Source organism: Podarcis pityusensis (assembly GCF_964106645.2).
Source record: "Podarcis pityusensis genome assembly, chromosome: Z".
Classification (NCBI taxonomy): Eukaryota; Metazoa; Chordata; class Lepidosauria; order Squamata; family Lacertidae; genus Podarcis; species Podarcis pityusensis.
In genome coordinates, this window is record NC_138044.1 from 22,106,631 (window position 1) to 22,126,817 (window position 20,187).

Genomic DNA, 20,187 nt, shown 5'->3' on the forward strand with positions numbered 1-20,187 from the left:
CCAGCTCCCTTAGCCTAAAAGCAGAGATGAGTGCCATACTCTATAGTTCAATTCGACTGGACTTAACTGTCCAGGGCTCCTTTACCTTTTGCATAATTTGTTCTATATTATTATTATTATTATTATTATTATTATTATTATTATTACATTTCGTCTATTGCCCCCCTCCCCGATTTTGCAAGTCATGGTGATGGATAATTAGCTCAGCTTCCAGCCATTGACAATCTTATTCAATCACCTCTCCAGCTTTAATGTTTTCAGCTGTTTTAAAGCTTTCAGTCACGAGGGCTTGAATTCTGTTCTTTTAAAAGCAAAGATCCTCAGGCCCCAATCACATGATTAAGAGATCCTCATTATGAATACAATGACAAAGGTAACAATGTAAAAAGAAGACACAGCTGATTTTTCTTGAAATCTAAATCTTAAATAGTTTTGGGGTGCCAGCAGATTAGAAAAAATGTCACTATTGAGAATCAATTAGTGCCATATTAGAATAAAACTATAATGCTTTTACATTTTACTGAAGGGATGAGTAACCTGTGGCATTCCAGATGTGACACAGACTACAATTCCATCATCACTGGCCACTGTCCTTGCTAGTTGGATTTAATGGGGGTTGGAGTCCAACAATTCATTCAGGATCCATTCCCCACCCCCCACTTTACAGGCTGTAACTGGAAGAAGCTGCTTTGGATACAGAGCAGTTATCTTCCTTTTCAAATGTGCTGTTTGCAAGAGAACTCTGTGCAAAGCCACCCACATAAGCTGCTCTGCACATACTACACAATCCTTCCAAGGGCTTGTGCAAGCCTGAGCTGGCAAATATGAGCAGTGTATTATATTGCACACATCACTCTCTGGACTGTGACTGGTTTCTGTTAACCACATCTTCTTAACAAGCTCATAAGTGCAATACGGTTTAAGAATATTACCTGGAGCCGTTGTCTGCAAAGCATCAAGACTTCTGAAAAATTCCAACTGTGCTTATAAGCACTGAAAAATTAAATAGGCTATGGTGTCTTCACAGTTAATTTATTTTGCAGTTACAAGCAGCCACTTAAACTGGCTACAAAAGAATAAATAAAGGAACCATGAGTGCAGCAATCTGGATATGCGCATCATTGGAAGACTGTTGCAGCGCAATGTGCTTCATTGCTGCCCTCAACTCAAGTGGACACAAGTATTTTCCCTTTTAAATTAAAAAAAAAAACAACTGGCCCAGGTTATTTTCACCTTTGGCAAAAGAAAAATAGGCTGTTAAATACACCCAGCAATACCTCTCCTTCAAATTATAAAATGTAGAAAAATGGTATCATATCATACAGTAACAAAACACACACTGGTTAAAGCACTTCAGTCTGTTCCAAAATACTTCTGTCCAAAATGCGTTGGGGCAACAGGATGAACTTCTGTCGTTAGAATTGTGATATCTGGGAATTCCTGGATTATTGATTTGGCACCTTTAAAAAAAGAAAAGTTGGGGAAGTCAAACATTTCAGTAAACTACATTTGCAACTCTGCAACAAGGGCTCCCATCTAATTACGGAGCTTGATTCTCTTCTCTCTCCTCCTCCTTTGCCCCCCTTTAGAATTAACCCATCTAACATACAGACTTCATAAAATGTCTTATTAAATTACATGCTCACAATGGCAATTGCTGCTGGCATAAACTCCTTTCAATGATCCATTTTCCTCCCCCATGTTTTGTACATAGCTGCATTCTTTGGTCAAGTGTCATTAATTGCAATGATCCTGGATGCTGACATGAGTTGGTCAATGGTAAATCCCAGTAAAGTGGACTGGGGCCACATGTGTACTGAGAGGAAGGAATCTGTCCCCAGTCCCCTTGTAACAAAGTATTCCTTGGCAGGCAACTGACATGAAAAGCGTGGGGAGCAGGGATCTTATTGGCACATGTGGTGGAGCTGTACCATAAATTCTGGAAACAACCAATTACAGAAATCAGCACACATATAGGTAAACATGTTATTGTCTATTTTTGATAAAGATAATGTGTATCCTGTACCAGAGAAAGTCAACAGGACTAGCTCATAACATTCAGTTTGGCTGTTTGTCTGCCCTGTTGCTTTAACTTACCATGAGGTGTAGAGAATAGACTCAGCAGGATTATGACATTTGGCTGGACTCCATGTTCTATAAGAACCTTTACAGCCTCAATCACAGTGTTGCCAGTACCTGACAATATTTGGGGGGGGGGGGGAGAGGAGGAGAAAGAGGAATTACTCTAGTATATTTTCAAGTTATGTTACTATCAAAATCAAACTATTTCACCATTAATCTGCATGGTCTATAGGTATGAATTCTGACATTCCAAACAAAAACAATAAGCTAAAACAATAAGCTCAGTGCATCTAAAGTTCCTTCTCCGATGGCTAGCATTGCTCAATGTACTCTTTCAAGGAGTAAATAGGGTCAGTTTCGAAATGGGTGGCAGCCATGGGCTTAAATCTCAATTCTAAACACTTAACTCTGAACTAAATTATCTAGTCAATTTCTAGCAAGTGCATTTGGCATTGGGGTTTGAGACTATTATGGCTTCTATATCTGATTTTAATGCATTTTTATAAAAGTTTGAAATTTAAAAATTGGTTAAACAGAATCAAACAGCTCAGATCTGAGAAATAAATATCTGATCCTATTTAATTAACATTTAGGAATGAGCAAAAGCTTCAAAGCTTCAAGCTGAACAGTTACAGTCTACTAGTTGCACCCAGCATCAACATCCTCATTACTTGTTTGTACTTAAGTGACTCAAGCAACAAGTTGCATCTTTAGATGCATATTTTCAACACGTGCAGCCTATAGACCAGGCATAGGCAAACTCGGCCCTCCAGATGTTTTGGGACTACAGTTCCCATCATCCCTGACCACTGGTCCTGTTAGCTAGGGGTGATGGGAGTTGTAGTCCCAAAACATCTGGAGGGCCGAGTTTGCCTATGCCTGCTATAGACACTGCTGTGCCAGCTAATGTGCTGTAGTTCAACTAATGTAAATTCTGGAAAAGCTTGAAAAATCCAGTGTTGTATGGCCCCAAACCAAATCCTTAATTCTAACCAATGATAGATTTGCCTTCCAAGAGAGCTCTCTAGTCAAATGGTCAATATTTATGGGGTGGGGAATCCTTTAAGGCACTCACTTAGTATTGGGTACATGAGGAGAACTTTTCTCCTGAAAATATCTGGTGGAAACTTTGCATAGTACACTTTGGCTCTCTGAGTGTCTTCATCGCTCTGGATCAGGATCTTTCCTATTCGGATTGATCTACAACAGTCACGCAAACCCTGTTCCATAGCCTCTCCTTCATGGGGGGAAGAAAACAAGAAACAGTTACAAATCAAGCAATGGCCAGCCTGTTTCACTAATCTACCTGCCTTTTTGTTTTCGCAATGGCTTCTATATGCAATTTTCATTCTGCAACATACAGTAGCTCCCCATATAACAGAAGACAGCTGATGCCATTCAATAAAAGCTGGTGTGAGAGGCAAGCACTATCAGCAAGGAAAGATGCAACTTACATTCATGTGAAAAAATATGAATACACACTTCCATCATCCATTTTCCATGAGGATGCAAGCCAAAAGTGGCTGTGTCAAAACTTGCTCTTAGAAAGGACATATGGGATTAACCCTTTGCTTGGAAAGCATAGTCATTTTTGTCACTGTTCCTCTTACAGCCTTCTATGTTGCTTTCCTAAGTATAATTTAGTAACTTACGTAGTAGTCAGACATCTATTTCCAATATGGTGCCACTTTTCTAGAAACAGCAACACTGCACTGATAATAAAAAGACTGAACACACACAAAATGTTAAATGACTTACCACTTCTCATTATGCTGACTCCACAATTTCCTTTTTCAAATTTCACCCCTTCATACTTGTACCCTGTTGAAAGGTCACACAGAATCTGGATTAAAGATGTTGTTTTCCTTTTACTCACACTGAATATCCTATTTCAAGATGGACAGTGGAAGTTGCATTAACCACTTACAATTCTAAGGCACATTTTACACATCTTGGTGATTTCACAAAGATGTCTACCCCTCAAAGTTCCACAGAGAGTACAAGATAAAATAGAAGTTTATTTATTTATCCTACTCTTCATCCCAAAAAGGCTCACAGAGCATCTTAATCAACACACACACACACACACACACACACACACCAGTCCTTAAGTTTACAAACTTAAAAAAAACCACACACACAAACGACAAACGGATAATGTATTGGAAGGGAGATCAGCTTGGGTACAAATCCTTCTTTCTTTTTTGTATAATATATTTATTAATTTCCATGCAAAAACATTAAAGAGGAGAAAAAATAATAAAATAAAACATTTATAACAACTGTATACACAATCAATATTAAATCCACTTTATGAGATTACTTGAACCCCCCAACTTCCCTCTATTCCTTCCCTTGGTTCTTTTGTATTATCTCCATTCATGAATGTCAGCAGGGTACAAATCCTTCTAATGATCAGGTGGGATGGACAGGAGAAGTCAAAAGTAGCTGGTCTCTGAGATGAGCCAACAAGAATGGCCCTACATCCCTTCTACATCCAGCCAGACACTCATACATTGCATCTAAACCAAGACCTATTCTCAGACCCATGCAGAGTTTGTCTGAGGCCTGGGGAGGGAATCTTGTTAGAACAAAGTAATAAACTCAAACAGGCCACTGATGCCCCCTCCTCACTCAGTGGGCTTAGCCTGGGGCAGGTATATCCAGATGCCCCCCTCCTCTGCAGGGGCCTTCCTAGTCTAGCAAACACATTTTAAAAATTGTTTTTCTCCCAGTCCTGAAAAGGCCTGGCTTTTGCCAAATTATCTCAAAAAAATCATTTTACAAAGTGATCAAATTTTAAATATCCTCTTATTTGCAGAATGCCCACTCTATAGCTAACTTTATTGGTAGGTCAAACCACGCTGCCCATTTTACTTTACACCATATCCTTATTCTCCACACCAGCTAGGCTGGACATACTTTCCCCATTACCTGTTGGAGTGGTTACTGTGCATTCTGTGTATGGCAACTGATTCAACCCCTCTTCAACCACAAGCCTGATCTGTAAGAGAGAAAGAATTCAAATGGGGGAGGGAGCAAGGCAAAGTGGAAGAAAACCGAGAAAACATTGTCACAGAAAGGCTTCAGTTTCAACTAAATGCTAGCACACCATTAGTGCAAGGGCACAGCCCAAGTGCTCCCCTCAACATCTTCAACAGTCCAGAAATAAGCGCAATGGACTTTGATCCACCATCTGACCACCTACAGATCATTTTAACTATTTATTTATTTATTTTGTATAACGTATGTACAACATTTACACACTGGAAAGCATGGAACAAAGAGCACAAGACTTCAAAGCTACACTCCTGTAAAGACTCCCAGTTTGAACTCCCCTTGCCTAGATATTTTCAAACTGTAATATCATCTTATTCTTTCTTTATCCGATGGTTAAGTAACCTTTTCCAGGTTGAGGGCCACATTACAATGGTCACAAGCTGTTGTGGGCCACATTCCAGTAGCGATCAGGGCAAGTCCCTCCACCCCCACAACTCTATGTAGGAAAAATGTTGCATGGGAAGTGGCCCTAGGTGTAGGTATACAAGAAAATGTAACAAAATAAGGATTTTCCTTGGTTATATATATATTTAATGTATTCTTCCATAGTTGAAGGGAAACAATTTGTAAGTGGAAGAACTTCATGTCTGTTATTGTGCAAGTGGGTATTTCCATGAACAAGCCAGCATTAAAGAATGGCAGGAGATTCTCTGTGTAGTAGATACTGCCCATTATTTAAAATGGGATCATGTTAAGTAAACATCCTGAAAATGTCATGTAGTCAGGACACCAGAGTGTTTCTTAACAGCTAAAAGCTAAATGGTTTTATCTGTTTGGTGCAAGAAACTCTGCAAAGAAACTAATAATGTCACTGTAGAAAGCAAGCCTGAGTTTTTGTTTCTAGATCACAATTTAGTTCAGCATATTAATAGCCTAATCCTACACATATTTATTGGAAGTCTGTTGGCATAAAAGTAGATATGCTTAGGATTAAACATAAATGCTGATATGAAAACTATTACTGACAGATCGTTGGTTTTCAAATAAGCAGCAGGTTCAAAGAAAATTTATCTCTTTTCCAGTAATAGTTATTCATTCCAGCAGAATACTCCTGTTAATACACCAGTCTACACAACAGGCCTTCAACTAACTTACCAATCGATCAGCAGAAAATACGAAGTCCCCTCTGCTGGATGTCCTGGAGGAAAAGAACAGAATTTTTAGTATGATTATCCAACAAGCTACTATTGTTAAATATCCCAGAAAATATGCACACAATTAAAAATAAGTGCTGAAATGCATCTATCACTTTCCCTCATAATATAAACTAAAGGCTTGACCTTTAGATTAACTTATTTGAAGTGAAGTCATTAAGGTCTTTGAACATTAGTCATTAGAGGTGGATTTAAAGTGTTTTCTAAGAAGGTTTATAAGCAGAGATGTTATGCATGAAGACAAAGAGTTATGCATGTGAATCTCATTTTACTCATTGTATTATTTAGCCTGACAATCTAAATCTAGAAAGTGAAGTAGCAGTCCATGGGGTCCTAAATGTATGGTCTCCCTATAGTCCACTCAAAAACAGAATTAACTCAAAACACTAGGAAAAAGATTCTGCCATCTCATGCAGTGTTCGAAACTCCCATTGCACATTTTGCGACAGGGAATTTCATTACTGTGAACAGCTTCTGAGCTCTGGGCGTAGTACTGTGCCTAAGATTTCATTCAGATTAAAACTGCAGAGTGGAAGGAAAGGAGGACCTTTTTCTGCCTCCCCACTTCCAGCTACTTTCTGAAGACTGGAGAAGAGACCCCCTTAAGAATATTAGGGGGTAGGCAGGGGAAAACCACTGGTTTAGCATGATATTCATACTCAGACCCCATCTGCACTATACATTTAAGGCAGAATCATACCACTTTAAACAACCAAGGCTTCCCCTAAAGACTCCTTCAAAGTATAGTTTGTTGTGGGTGAACTAGCTGAACTCAACCAGCTACACTCTTTGTGCGTACAGGCTATCACAAGTACATAACTCAATGCTTAAAAGCTTGCACTTCCTACCCATATTCTACCAGGCCAGAATCAAAGTTCATTAAATTACAAGGCTCTTAACAACTTGGGTGCAGGTTATCTTAAGAACTGCCTGGCTTTTATATGCTTAATCACTGAGGTCTTCATGGAGTCACTGTTAGTGCTCCCCCACCTCACCAATGGCTCAAATGCACAACTTGTATCCACAAGGAGCCTTATGTTCAATATTGGGGCTGAACTCCATGAAACTCCTTCACAGCTGAGATAAGACAGATGACATCCATTTTGAACTTCTGGCTTCTAATGAAGTCCTTATTTCAGTAGGCATTTTAAGCATTCTGTTGTTGTGGGTAATTTTAATTGATTTTTATTATGACTTTTTAATCATATTGTAAACCACTAAAATAAGCAATCACAAAAGGAAAATATTGCAACCTAAAATGGTCACATTCTGCATATTCTGATCAGAATTAAGTATCAGCAGTTAAGACTGATGTTAATTGGAACATGCAGATGAAGTCAAAATCCTTTCTAGAAGCTATAAGCTCATGTGTGACAATATTATTGGGTCAAGTTAGTTCCATAATGTCAGGGGTTCAGGGACAGAGGCACAGGGTAGGCAGGAGATGGAGAGCGATGGGGATGAATCCCAGGACAGCGAGGAAGAGGATGACAATGACTCTAGAGATTCCATGAGTCTTTCCAGCGAATCAGAGGATTCCCAGAAGGGGGCGCCGGTGGTCAAGGCCAGGGGAGCCCAAGGGGGGACTTGTCAGGAGCAGGGGGCCAGCGGGGGATCCCAAAGTGGCAGCTGGGCGTCAGGACCAGCCTCCCCGCCAGAGTGCAGCGAAGGGGGTGGAGGTTCCAGTGTATCAGGGGAGGCGGCTCCGGCAGTAGAGAAAGGAGGGAGGTCGGAGCAAGCCACCCTCCCGGAAGGGGAGGGGAGTAGTGAAGGGAGTAGCGTAGCTGTCAAAAGGAAAGTTAGAGGTTGGGGGCGCGCGCCAAGTTCAAATGTAGAGGCGCGCGGAAGTACAGGGAGCCCGGAGGAGGGGCCAGGTCCCAAAGCCCGCAGGAGGGGGCAAGAGCAGTCTGATTCCGCGTCGGAGGAATCCAGGAGGGGCGAAACCCCAGTGGGCAGAAAGACCCTGCGGAAAAGGAAAGAGAGAAAGAGGTGGAGCAGCGCAAGCCTCTTAAACTGGTGCAGGGCGGGGACAGATTCAGAAGGGACTTCAGCGGTCTAAGCCTAGCAGACGTAGGGCTGCGCGCCTCGGATCTGAAGCAAACAATGAACTGCAATAAACACTTTTGTATATAAGAAAAGAAAGGCGTTGGTCTTTTGTGAGCTGAGACTTGAGGCAGCCCTGACACATAATAAACTTGATCCCCCATTCAAAAAAAAGAGTGGCTTTTGTTGCTTATTTAGGATCAGCGTATAAGCAGTTAAAACCATCTGCAGCCATATACAAAATGCCAGTAGTTAAATTTACCTCCCATTAACTTTGGATTTTGTCAGAATAGAAACACACTGCTCAGAGCTGCTTCTATGGAAACCTGTTCTCAAGCCCAACTGCCTGCAAATCCTTTTTTCACTGTAAACTGCAGCACTGCCAATTTTAGCCCTGAAATCAGGCAATATAATCTGCGCTGGGAATGAAAGTTTTGAGACTAAATCCCACTCCCCATTAAACCCAGCATACATATATAAACACGAGACATGTACAAATATTCAATGAAACAAGCCACTGAAGTATACAATATTTGTATCCCTTGTCCTATCACCGTGATCAACAGGGGCAGCCCATCCCATTTCACCACCTGAGACAAAACAGGAAGGTGTCAAACTCTCCCCACTGACAGTTCAACCAAAACCTTGCTTTCTAGGGTTGTGAGGCTGTGGCAGCAACTTCCAGGTTTCAGTGAGATCTTGCAAGAGGTCCACAAGGTCTTGCCAAAACCTAGAAGTCACTGCCACTGCCGCTTCTCTGGCTGCAGCAGCAAAGGTGGTGCACCTCTATGGGAGAAGTGGTGGTACTGGCCATAGTAGCTTCCAGCAACATCTCATTACTTTAAACTGAACCTGAAAACAGACTTGTATAATGTGATCAAACAGCCCATCTCAGTTCGGGACCATCTGAAATTTCAGACAGTTTTTGAAAGCACTCCCACATATAACTCATTGGAATAGTCTTAAACAGGAGGTTACCTGAGCATAAGCAGCTGTGGCTAGACTATTTCCATCCAATTAAGAAGACAGCTTGCATGGAGTCCATTGTCTTTCTTATTTCTAAGGGGAAGCATTCCTGTCTTACCTAGAATTTATCCAAGTGTCATCATAGACAATCTTCTGCACTACCTTCAACTGAACACATTTCTATGTGGTTGGCTTACACATTCAGCTGCCAACCATCAAGTGTACAGTAGTCTAGTGGAGTTAAATTTAGACACGGGGTTAGCTACACAAGATGGTCATGTTAGGGTTCATTTATTTTGTGCCTTGTTCCTCCCTGCCAGAACTCCACTTACTGCCCTGCATCTTTAACAGTACCAAAAAAGAAAGAAATCAAGTAGATATGCATGTGTAAACAGCTGTACGTCTTGGCTACCTTTAACAATCATAGGGGATTGCCAATTGCCTTGTATTCCATAATCAAGCAAAAGCTGTCTTCCTTCAAAAGTGATGCCTTTATAGGATTAGGCATTCTGTTTCTACAGCATCCAGGCAGAGGCCTCTTTAAAACCATGCCCTAGGGATTGCTCCCAGCAGCTGGTACTCAGGGGGCATACTAGCCCTGGACATTAAGGTCCCATTTTTCATGACAGTCAAAAGCTCTCTTCAGGTGCTCTTTATGTGTATTAAGTAAATATGCAAGAGGGGCTATGGGAATCAGCACATTCCCTTTCCCCCGCATCACCCTCCACAAATTGAACGGCAGTCACCTGAAGTAAAACACCTTCCTATATTCAGAAGCTTCCCATATGTTTTAGAAGCCTGGAAAAATAAGGATCTAAAATGTGCAGAGAGCCACCACAAACTCAGATGATGATCAGCTCAGGAGGTAACCCTCCAATTTGTGGAGGGAAAAGAACATGGAGCAGGGCTATTGCACTTGTCCCTACAAGTCCCCTTCATGTATTTAACACACATTTAGGACACCTGCAGAGAGCCGTTTCCTCTAATATTTTGTAAAGTCATCTAGTGATGTGGGGTGTAAAAATTTTTGTTTTGTAGGTTCATTAGTAGCAATGAAATGGTGCACACAATATTAAGCAAGCTTGACAGTTTCAAAAGTTTCTTTGTTTAGTAAATACAAGTAAAATTAATATGCTACATTACTTTCTAGGGCCTCTGTTTTTTCCTAATGCAAATTAACTTAATTTGTATAAGGCATTTTTTCCTGAGAATTTTCCAAATTAAAATGTTTGCATAACCCACATCATTGAGGGCATCCAACCTACTATTCATTACAACTCATTATGGTTGTGGATTCCATATGCTAATTATGCTTTTCTTGTCTGTCTTGAATCCACTGCCAGAGTACCTAAGATGGACAGACATTTCTCTGCTGCATCATTCTATTTTCCCCTTGCTTTTCTCTGTTTCATTCCAAAGATATCTTATACAAGAAGACTAGATTATTGGCTAATCACCGTTTTCTCTTGCCACTTAGTGGCAAGGAATGACGAATATTCCTCCAATTACAAATACATTACACTGGAATTAACAAAGTATATGTGCTTTTCCCAAAAAATGTTGATGCACAAGGAATTTCAATAAAACGCAGAAATGAGGATTTTGACATGGAAAAACTGACACTGCCAAAGGCACAGTGGCAACACTGGGTGCGTCTATAATAAATGTGTGATGTCAAACAATGTAAGTGACATTTCTTCTTGCCCGCTGGAGCACACAGCTAATCATGATGCTATCTACAGCTAGCTGACTTTTTACATTGTGCTGTACATGTTAATACATTCATTCAAAATCAGGAAGTAGCTACTGCAAGAGCTTTACAGATAAAATAGCTGCAGCTACAATTCAGGAAAGCATATAATATACTATAAAGCTAGTAGCTTTGAGAAAAGCATCATTGTTTGTACAGACAATTGTACAGTGGTATCTCGGGTTACATACGCTTCAGGTTACAGACGCTTCAGGTTACAAACTCCGCTAACCCAGAAATAGTACCTCGGGTTAAGAACTTTGCTTCAGGATGAGAACAGAAATTGTGCTCCGGCGGCGCAGCGGCAGCAGGAGGCCCCATTTGCTAAAGTGGTGCTTCAGGTTAAGAACAGTTTCAGGTTAAGAATGCACCTCTGGAACGAATTAAGTACTTAACCTGAGGTACCACTGTAGTATGATTCTTGCCCAAATCATTCTAACACTTACCTGGTCAGCAAGATCATTTATGTAGTGGAGAACAGGCACTCCCATGATACAGGCACTTCTTAAAGAGAATGCACATAAAGCTGATTTTCATGATACCTCCTTTTTTTTGAGGAGGAGAAAGCAGCTCACCAAACTGGTTAAATAGAAAAGCATCCATATGCAGTTTGAAAGAAAAAACTTTTTCATTGTTGTCTCTTAACTCTGTGTGTGCACAACCACGGGACCCCTCCAAGCTGGTGTTATTTTGCAGGCAGTGTGTTCAAAATTAGCCATGCACAAGGCGCATTTTGCCCCTGGCTATTGGCCACTTGCAACCAAGTGAAGATGCATGGGTGCCAGGATGGAGGTGCATGCCTGGGGTTAATTGGATCTTGATTGTTTTCACACATTAATACCACATCCTGTAGGAATAGGCCAATATATATGTGGACTGTCCCTGGATAAAGTGACTTCTCTCAAAGTTCTTAACCTAGCACAAGGTTGTCATTTGAACTAGCCAAATATTTAAGTGATAATCAATCCCAGTCAGTCCATCACTTGAAAAATAAGTCTTTAGAGTTGTCTTGCCCCAAACTGGCAGCTAGACATTCTGTTTTGGTGACTGCAACCTTGGTTAAAGGAGCCATTTGGCACCTAATTTATATATCTTAGTTTCTAACACTGATTGCAGGTGTACTTTGCAACATGTTCTTGAGTTTCTTCTTTAATAGTTGTTCTGTGATGATTCCCCAGTATTGCATTATTGCTCTCCAGAGCAACTATAGTACAACAAAAATAGCATTTGTGGTATAAAAAGTTACAGGATTTCAGCAGGACGTTACAGCTATGCACTGGTTGGAAATGAAAGGGTATGACTGCCACAAAACTTTTGCAGGAATAAATATTTTTTTTGCCTGTGGGGTCATACACTGATAGCATCAAAAGAACAGATCATCACAATTACATCATCTAGAGGGGTCCATACTCATCAACTGTAAAAAGTGAAACAAAATGCTCGCACCTAAGCTGTACGCTAAAGACTAAATATCAATACCAAACATGCATTCAAATAACCAATAGTCGGCTGTCATTTTCCTAGCCTGACTGCATGTTTGAGAAGTTTAACTATACAGTACAATCCAAGAAGGACATTTCAGGCAATTTTTCTACTTATACAGCTTTCATCTGAATTCTGGATTCAGCTGATTTACTCCATATTTAGCACGTAAAGGCAGCCCATGGATGACACCGATTTCCCTAAATAAACTTTCTTAAGATCAGGCTTGCTCCAAGGCTGCAATCCTAAATTCACCTTGGAATTAGAGTTAGACTCACTGAACTTAGTGAAATTTACTCCTGAATGAACAAGTATAGATTCAAAACGCATGCATATCAGCACTAGATAACATTAATGTACAGTTAATAAAATTAGTATTTATTGCCTGATTATGCTGTTTCTTTTTTTTTCATAGGTTAAATATTAATGTGTTGGGTTTTATATGTTGGAAGCACCTAGTAAGGACAAAGCTGGCCTAGAAACCTCACATTACTGAGATAGCTAGATGTGGGACCAATGTCCAACCAAATCATCATGTGATACTTTTTGAAGAAACTGCAATGTGTGCAGCTGCAAGATGCAACAGTGCCTTCTCTATGAATGACCAGCGAAGTAATTAGCTATAGTGCTTATTAGCATTGGGACCCAACCACCATCCTACTCACTAAAATATTTCACCTACCAGCCAGCAGTGCAGGATCTGAAAGGCACCTACTGCATGCCAAAACTTGTCCCTAAGAGTTTAGCAGAGTTCATGGTATATGCTAGGCCTATTTTCACTTAATGTTAATCCCAAAGGTTTGCTAACTAGACAAGATACATTGACACTGCACCTCTTTGCTTCTTCCTAGAAAGAAAGGAAAAAAAAAGTTTCTAATACTAGTCAACCACAGTCAGTAATCAAGTACAAGCAGAGCAAACTGTCATCATGTCAGTTTGCATGACAAAACCAGATCTGGCAGCAAGCAAAGAACAGTGAAGCAGCAGGCATGGACATCCAGCTCTCCATTCATTGAAGGTGGCTGCAGCTTGAATTATAGGCAAAACTCCAGTGCTATGACTTGCTCTTTTGCAATGTCCTCAAAAAAGTAAGGGAAAATATTGCTTTGCATTTACCCAACCCTGAGGTTATGTGATCTCAAAACTATCACCTGCCATACACTCAAGCCTTAGTCATAAGGACATACCATGCCAGCTACCTGGTAAGCTATCTTTTGAAAAGATTCCTCCCATTCCAGCAAATTTGGATGGCCAATTCAAGCGTATTTAATAGGTCATATTTATGTAGCAAGTAGCATGTTTCTAGTACAATAAGCCCAAAACTTCCACATATTTAGTTTGAGTGTGTTCAGCTTTACATGCTTGGCAAATTACCGGTAATTAAAAAGTGGGTGGAAAAGGGAATGGGTGTTTTGGGGGGAAAGACTTTGGCAAACCCACCTACCCTTGAACTCAGTGTGTACAGTTGTACCTCGGGATGCAAACAGGATCCGTTCCGGAACCCCGTTCACATCCTGAACAGAACGTAAGATGCGCATGCGTGTCTGCGTGTGTTGCATTTCACCGCTTTCATGCATGTGCGTGACATCATTTTGACCGTCTGCGCATGTGCGAGCGGCGAAACCCGGAAGAAACGCACTCCGTTACTTCCAGGTCGCCATGGAGCGCAACCCAAAAATACTTATCCTGAAGCGTATTTATCCTGAGGTATGACTGTATTGACTATATGCAATTTTGGCTTTAGGGGTAATCCCCAGAAAATAACCTGTGTAAATTGCAAGCTTATTGCATTCAAAGCACACCACATGCATTATTCCAACCATATTTTTTTAAAAAGGGCCCTGTAAGGTAGGCCAGTATGACTATTCCCATGATGATGGGTGGGGCTGAGGTCAAGAGAACAGTGCTTTATAATGCCCCACCTAGTAAGTTAATGATGGAAACACTCTTTTATTCGCTGAGCTTTGCCCTAAGCTATCTCAGACACGGAAAACCAACCTGGGAAAAGTCCCTTCTGCTTTGTTTATTCCTCACCACCATCTACTCCCCCTCCTTCCTGCAAAGCATAACGCGGGACGCATCATTTCTTATTTAAAGAGAGCTCGCCCACAGCTTCGCTCAGAACCATTACATTCATTGTGCCCAAATCCAGCGAGAGAGAAGAGACCGCCCCCCGAACATCACTGCATAATATACATTTATATACGTACAGAAAGGCTGGCTCCCCTGCTCGTAAGGCTGAACTTCAAACAACAAATGAACATGCACCGTTAACTCCTCTTGCATCTAATGCGGTGAACCGCAAAAGCTTAGACCGCAATAAATTCAGTGGAGTTTCCAGCCTCCGTAGACGACACATCCTGACCTGGACCTGGACCCTAAACCTAGATAGTCATAACATACATTACTGCGTACATTTGGGCGGGAAAAGGGAGGGTTTCCCCCGAAAAACACACAAGTGAGAGCCACTTGAGCACATCCTGGCCCTGCGGGTGCCACAAAAGGCAGGTTGGGCAGACTCTACGCCCCAGCTCTTGTCAGGAGGCTACGGGGCGACGGAGCTCCGTCTGGTCAGGGAACGAAAGGGGCTCTCGCGCTGACAGATGTCCACCACGACGCCCCCAACCACGCGCGCACAGGCGACATTCTGCACATGCTCAGAGGGAGGCCAGCCTGGCGCCAAGAATAGGAGCTGCCGACGCGTGCCCGCCTTACCTGTCCCGGATGATGGTCTGTAGCTCCCGGATCTGGTCGTTCATGGGCAGGAGCTTGAGCCGAGGGGCGGCGGCGGCCGGCAGGTCGAGGGTCGGCGACGGGGCCGTGTCAGGGCCGCCCCCGTTGCTGCCAGAGCAGCTGCAGCCGCCGCCCCCGCTGCAGCAGCTGCTGCTATCCGGGCTGGGGCTATCGCCGCCAGGGCCGGGCTCGGAGAAGCGGAGCTGCCGGGAAACAACGCCGCTGCCGACGCCGCTCCCCGTTACCGCCTGCTCAGAGCAGTCCTGGTCCCGGTCTGTCGCCCCAGCCTGCTGCTGCTGCTGCCGGGGCGCATCTGCCGAGCCTACCCTCTGGTTGTGGCAAGGCATCGTCTCCATGCGCGGCCGGAAAGGCGCCCAGTGGTGCCCCGATGGTGCCCCACCGGTACGCCACGCGCTCGCCCCGCGCTTGGGGCTTTACCTCAGCCGCAGCGCCCGCCCAGCCGGTCAAGCTCCGCCTCCTCGAAGGTCCTGCGCGCGGCAAGCCGCCCAGCCGGGCGCGGCTATTGGCTGCTGACCTTGCCACTCGTAGCTTAGGAACAATGGGAGGGCACCTTCGGTCGAGGTGGCCCCGCCCCCCACTCCTGACTGGGGGAAAAGCTCTTCTTTTACCTCAGAGAGAAGAGGCCGCATTCACGCCATATGTTCAAAGAGGCGTCATGCCACTTTAAACGACTTCCCTCAAGGGTTTCTGGGAAGTGTAGTTCATTCAGAGTGCAGAAAGGTCTAGTGACACATTCTGAAGCGGCGTGATAACAGTCTCCTCCCCTCCCAAGAATCCTAGGAGGTGTAGTTTGTTAAACCTGCTGAGAGTTTTTAGAAGATATCCCCCCCCCCCTTCCCTCTCAAAACGACAGTTCCCAGAAGGATTTAACAATCTCTCCTGAGTGTCTTCTCACAGGGAATTGCAACTCCAAGATGAGAAAGGGAGTGGCGTTCGTAACAGCACTCCTACAGCTCCCAGAATTCTTTGGGGGAAGCCGTGACTGTTTTATGTGGTATTAGGGCACTGTGAATGTATGGTGTGCATGTGACCAGAGAGAGATCCTCTTGTCTTTCATCATGGGCCTTTCTTATTTGGGCCACGCACCTGCTCCACAGACATCAACTGATTTAGTGACAGGAATGGGAGTCAGGAGCAGGTCAGCAATAACCCACATGGCTAGCAGCGGCACCACCTTGTGCCAAAGGCTGAGGGGGCCCAATGTTGCACTATGCGGTCACAAGGTTGGGTGCTGTGCCAAGACCCCTTTTGCTGTGCACTGGAGCACCCTGTGGTCAGTAGAAAGCGGGGCACCATGCAGTGCCCCCCAGCAGAGCGTTCCATGCTCAGGAAAAGGCCTTTGGGGCAGAGGGGGGAACAATGGGATAGAAAGGTTAATATAAATGGTGATGGTGATTATGTTTTGGGCTGCAGTTCCCAACAGCCCCAGCCAGCACAGCTGAAAGATACTCAGAGTCGAGAGTGGATTTCATGCTCTTTATTCAGCTCATAGTGGTGAGGAGGGAATGAAAGTCCCCTCAAAGTATCTGCTTTATATACATTATTTACACAATGGGCTGCACGTGATTGGCTAATTCTGGAATTCTCCTGTAGGCCAATCAGGTTGTGGATTCACTTCTATCTGGAGCTGGATTGGGTGGCTCCTGCCGACCAATCATACTGCTGCATTGTTCTAGGACCAATCAGACTGCTGCAGTTTGGATCCTATTCAACTCAGTACATAACACCCCTCCCCTCTAAGTTCCAGTCCTGCCCGGGAGGTTGCATTCATAATCCTCAAGGTACGCCGGCGGCTTACGTGTGCGTTGCGGCCTGGGGTGTTTCCTGGTCCGGGGTTCAGGTTCTGGCTCGTGTTCCAAGGATGCTGGGTGTGATGGGGCCGTTTGGTCTGGTGCAACCAGCTCGCTCAGTCATGGTTCTGGTTCCGGTGTCCTTTCGGCCTCGCGGGTCCTCTCTGTATTTACTGATTCTGCCTCTCCTGCTGGCCCCTCCTGTTCTGTGGGTCTCACTGCCCCACTGTTCCCTTGGGACTCCTCTGACCTGTCCTCCTCCTGGTTTTCTCCCGGGTATCATCGCCGTATCTGGTCGCAGTGGCGGCGCCAGCATTGCCCCCATCCGTTAGCACCTCATACGACACGGGGCCAGTGACCCTGGTGACTGTGGCGGGTACCCATGCTGGGCCTGCCCCAAAGTTCTTTGCGTACACTGGGTCCTGGGCCACAAAGGTTCGGGGGTTCCTGCCTTCCCCCACCACTATCTCATCCTGAGCTCTATCGGGGTGAAGGCGGTCCAATCTGATTGCAAGGCGCCGACCCATTAGTAGTTCAGCGGGGCTCCGGCCAGTCATTGAGCTGGGGGTGCTGTGCTGTGCTAGAAGGAATGTGGCAAGGCGGTACTCCCAATACCCTTGCATCATGCGGCGGAGGGTGTCCTTGGTGGTCCGCACCATGCGTTCTGCTTGGCCATTGGTGGCAGGGTGGAATGGCACCGAACGGATGTGGCGGATGGCGTTCTGCTCTGTGAAGGTTTGGAATTCTCCTGAAGTAAATGTGGTCCGGTTGTCTGAGACGAGAGTGTCAGGGAGTCCGTGGGTTGCAAACAGCCTGCGTAGTACCCGGATGGCTGCGGACGTGGAAGTGGACGGTACCAGTGCGACTTCCAGCCATTTGGTGTATGAGTCCACCACTATGAAGAATGTTTTCCCCTGAAAGGGACCAGTGAAGTCCACATGCAGGCGTGACCATGGTGCTCGGGCGGACTCCCAGGACTGGACTGGGGCCCTTGGGGGATCTGGGTGGGATTCTTGGCAGGCCTGGCAGTGTTTGACCCAGGCCTCTATCCGTCGATCCCTGGCCACCACACATAACTCCTGGCAAGGGCCTTCATTCTCACTACCCCTGGGTGTGTCTCGTGTAGGGCTGTGAGGACCCTTTTGCGGAGGGGCTGGGGAACAACGACCCTGCTTCCCCATAACAGGCACCCCTTGTGGGCCGACAGTTCATGTTTGCGGGTTGCTGGCGAATTCTGGCCCGGGGCTGCTGATGGGCCATCCCCTCCACACCCAGTCCAGGACCCTATCTTTCTTGGAATGGTGTGCAACTTCTTGTGCCTGAATGGGGCGGTCAGGAAGCAGCTCCAGGCTCATAACCTCTTGTGCAGGTGCTGGGTCGGGGCCTGTTTCCGGTAGTGGTAGCCTGCTGAGTGTGTCCGCATGGCCCATCGCCTTCCCAGGGTGGTAAATCAGTGCATACTGGTAGCTGGCAAGGGAAATTGACCACCTGAGGACGCGAGGAGACAGCACTTGGGGGGTCTGCTTTTTGGGGGCAAACAAGCCAAGCAACGGCTTGTGGTCAGTCACCACGGTAAAGGGCCGCCCGTACAAGAAATCATGGAATTTTTTTACTCCCTTCACGATTGCCAGACCCTCCTTGTCGATTTGCGAGTAGTTCCGCTCAGTTGTGTTGAGTGTCTGGGAAAAGTATGTCGCTGGTACCTCTCTTCCATCCGGGAGTTGGTGTCCCAGGACTACGCCGATGCCATAGGGCGAGGCGTCGCATGCTAGCACCACCGGCAGCCTCTCGTCGAAGTGTGCCAAGACCGAGTTTGAGACAAGATAGTCCGTGACTGCCTGGAATTCGGCCTCCTGGCGCTGGCCCCACACCCAAGGGGCCCGCTTGTCCAGGAGTCTGTGTAGGGGCTCCGCTACCACCGCCTTGTGGGGAAGGAAGGAATGGTAAGAGTTCAATAGTCCCAAGAAGGCCTGAAGTTCAGTCTTGCTCTTGGGCGCTGGGGCATCACAAATGGCCCGTACCTTGTCCCCAGTTGGGTGGACCCCTTCTGCGTCCACCATAAATCCCAGAAAGTCCACCTGAGGCACTCCTAGTAGACATTTTCCCCACTTCACCTTGAGACCCGCCATCTGGAAACGGTGCAGAACGGTGCGGAGGCGATCCTCAAACTCCTCTGGTGTGGGCCCAGCAATCAACACATCATCGAATAAGGGGGTGACACCAGGAATCCCTTTAAGGAGAGAGTCCATTAGATTCTGGAATATGCCTGGTGCCACACTAACACCGAATTACAGCCGCTTTACCATGAACCCTCCTCTGTGCGTCACAATCGTCTGTGCCTCTGCTGTGGCCTCATCTACTGGCAGCTGTTGATATGCTTGGGCCAAGTCCAGCTTGCCAGAAAATTTTGACCCAGCCAGGGTGGCAAGGACATGGCTGACCACTGGCACTGGGTATGCGTGGGCCGTGAGGGCCTTGTTTATGGTACATTTGTAGTCTGCGCAGATGCGGACCGAACCATTAGGCTTGATGGGTGTGACGATTGGGGTTTCCCAGGGGGCATTAGGCACCGGCTCCAGCACTCCTTGCTCCACGAGCCGGTCCAATTCCTCGTCTATACGAGGTTTCAGGGTGAACTGAACCCGGCGGGCCTTGAGCCTGACAGGTCGTACTGTGGGGTCAAGCTGTAGAGCAATGGGGGGGGCGTATACTGTCCCAATTTCCCATCGAAAACCCCTGGAAATTCCTTGCATATGGCGTCCACGTCCACTTGTAACCTAGTGTGGTTCACCCCGGTGACGGCTAGCCCCAGTGGTCCAAACCATGCCAATCCCAGTAAGCTAATGTAGGGGCCCTTGACCACAAGCAAGTCCAGTTGCCGTGTCCGCCCTCGATATTGCACCCTGAAGGTCCCCATCCCCATTGTGGGGACCTTACGTTTCTGGAAGTCCTGGAGGGTGAATGGGGCCGGCCTGAGTTTGGGACCCCCACTAGGACACAGTTTCCTTAAGGTCCCTGCCGAGATTATGAATAGAGTTGAACCCATGTCAAGCTCCATGCGGCACGGGACCCCCTCTATCTGTACCTCTACATAAATTTTCTCTAC

General features: G+C 45.3%; 1 protein-coding gene across 2 annotated transcripts; it reads right to left on the reverse strand.

The window, feature by feature from the left end:
* Positions 1–1,016: 1,016 nt before the first annotated feature.
* On the reverse strand, positions 1,017–15,737 carry UPRT (uracil phosphoribosyltransferase homolog). 2 transcript variants are annotated; one of them, XM_080989944.1, is made up of 7 exons: positions 15,253–15,737; positions 6,238–6,280; positions 5,017–5,086; positions 3,841–3,903; positions 3,158–3,319; positions 2,098–2,196; positions 1,017–1,460 (listed from the first exon to the last, which is right to left on the reverse strand). In XM_080989944.1, the coding sequence occupies exons 1-7, from the start codon at positions 15,624–15,626 to the stop codon at positions 1,354–1,356; spliced, it is 918 nt and encodes a 305-aa protein (XP_080846070.1). In that variant the 5' UTR covers positions 15,627–15,737; the 3' UTR covers positions 1,017–1,353. The 2 variants fall into 2 exon arrangements, with proteins under 2 accessions (XP_080846070.1, XP_080846071.1); XM_080989945.1 differs by lacking the exon at positions 15,253–15,737 and adding an exon at positions 14,953–14,973.
* Positions 15,738–20,187: the final 4,450 nt, after the last annotated feature.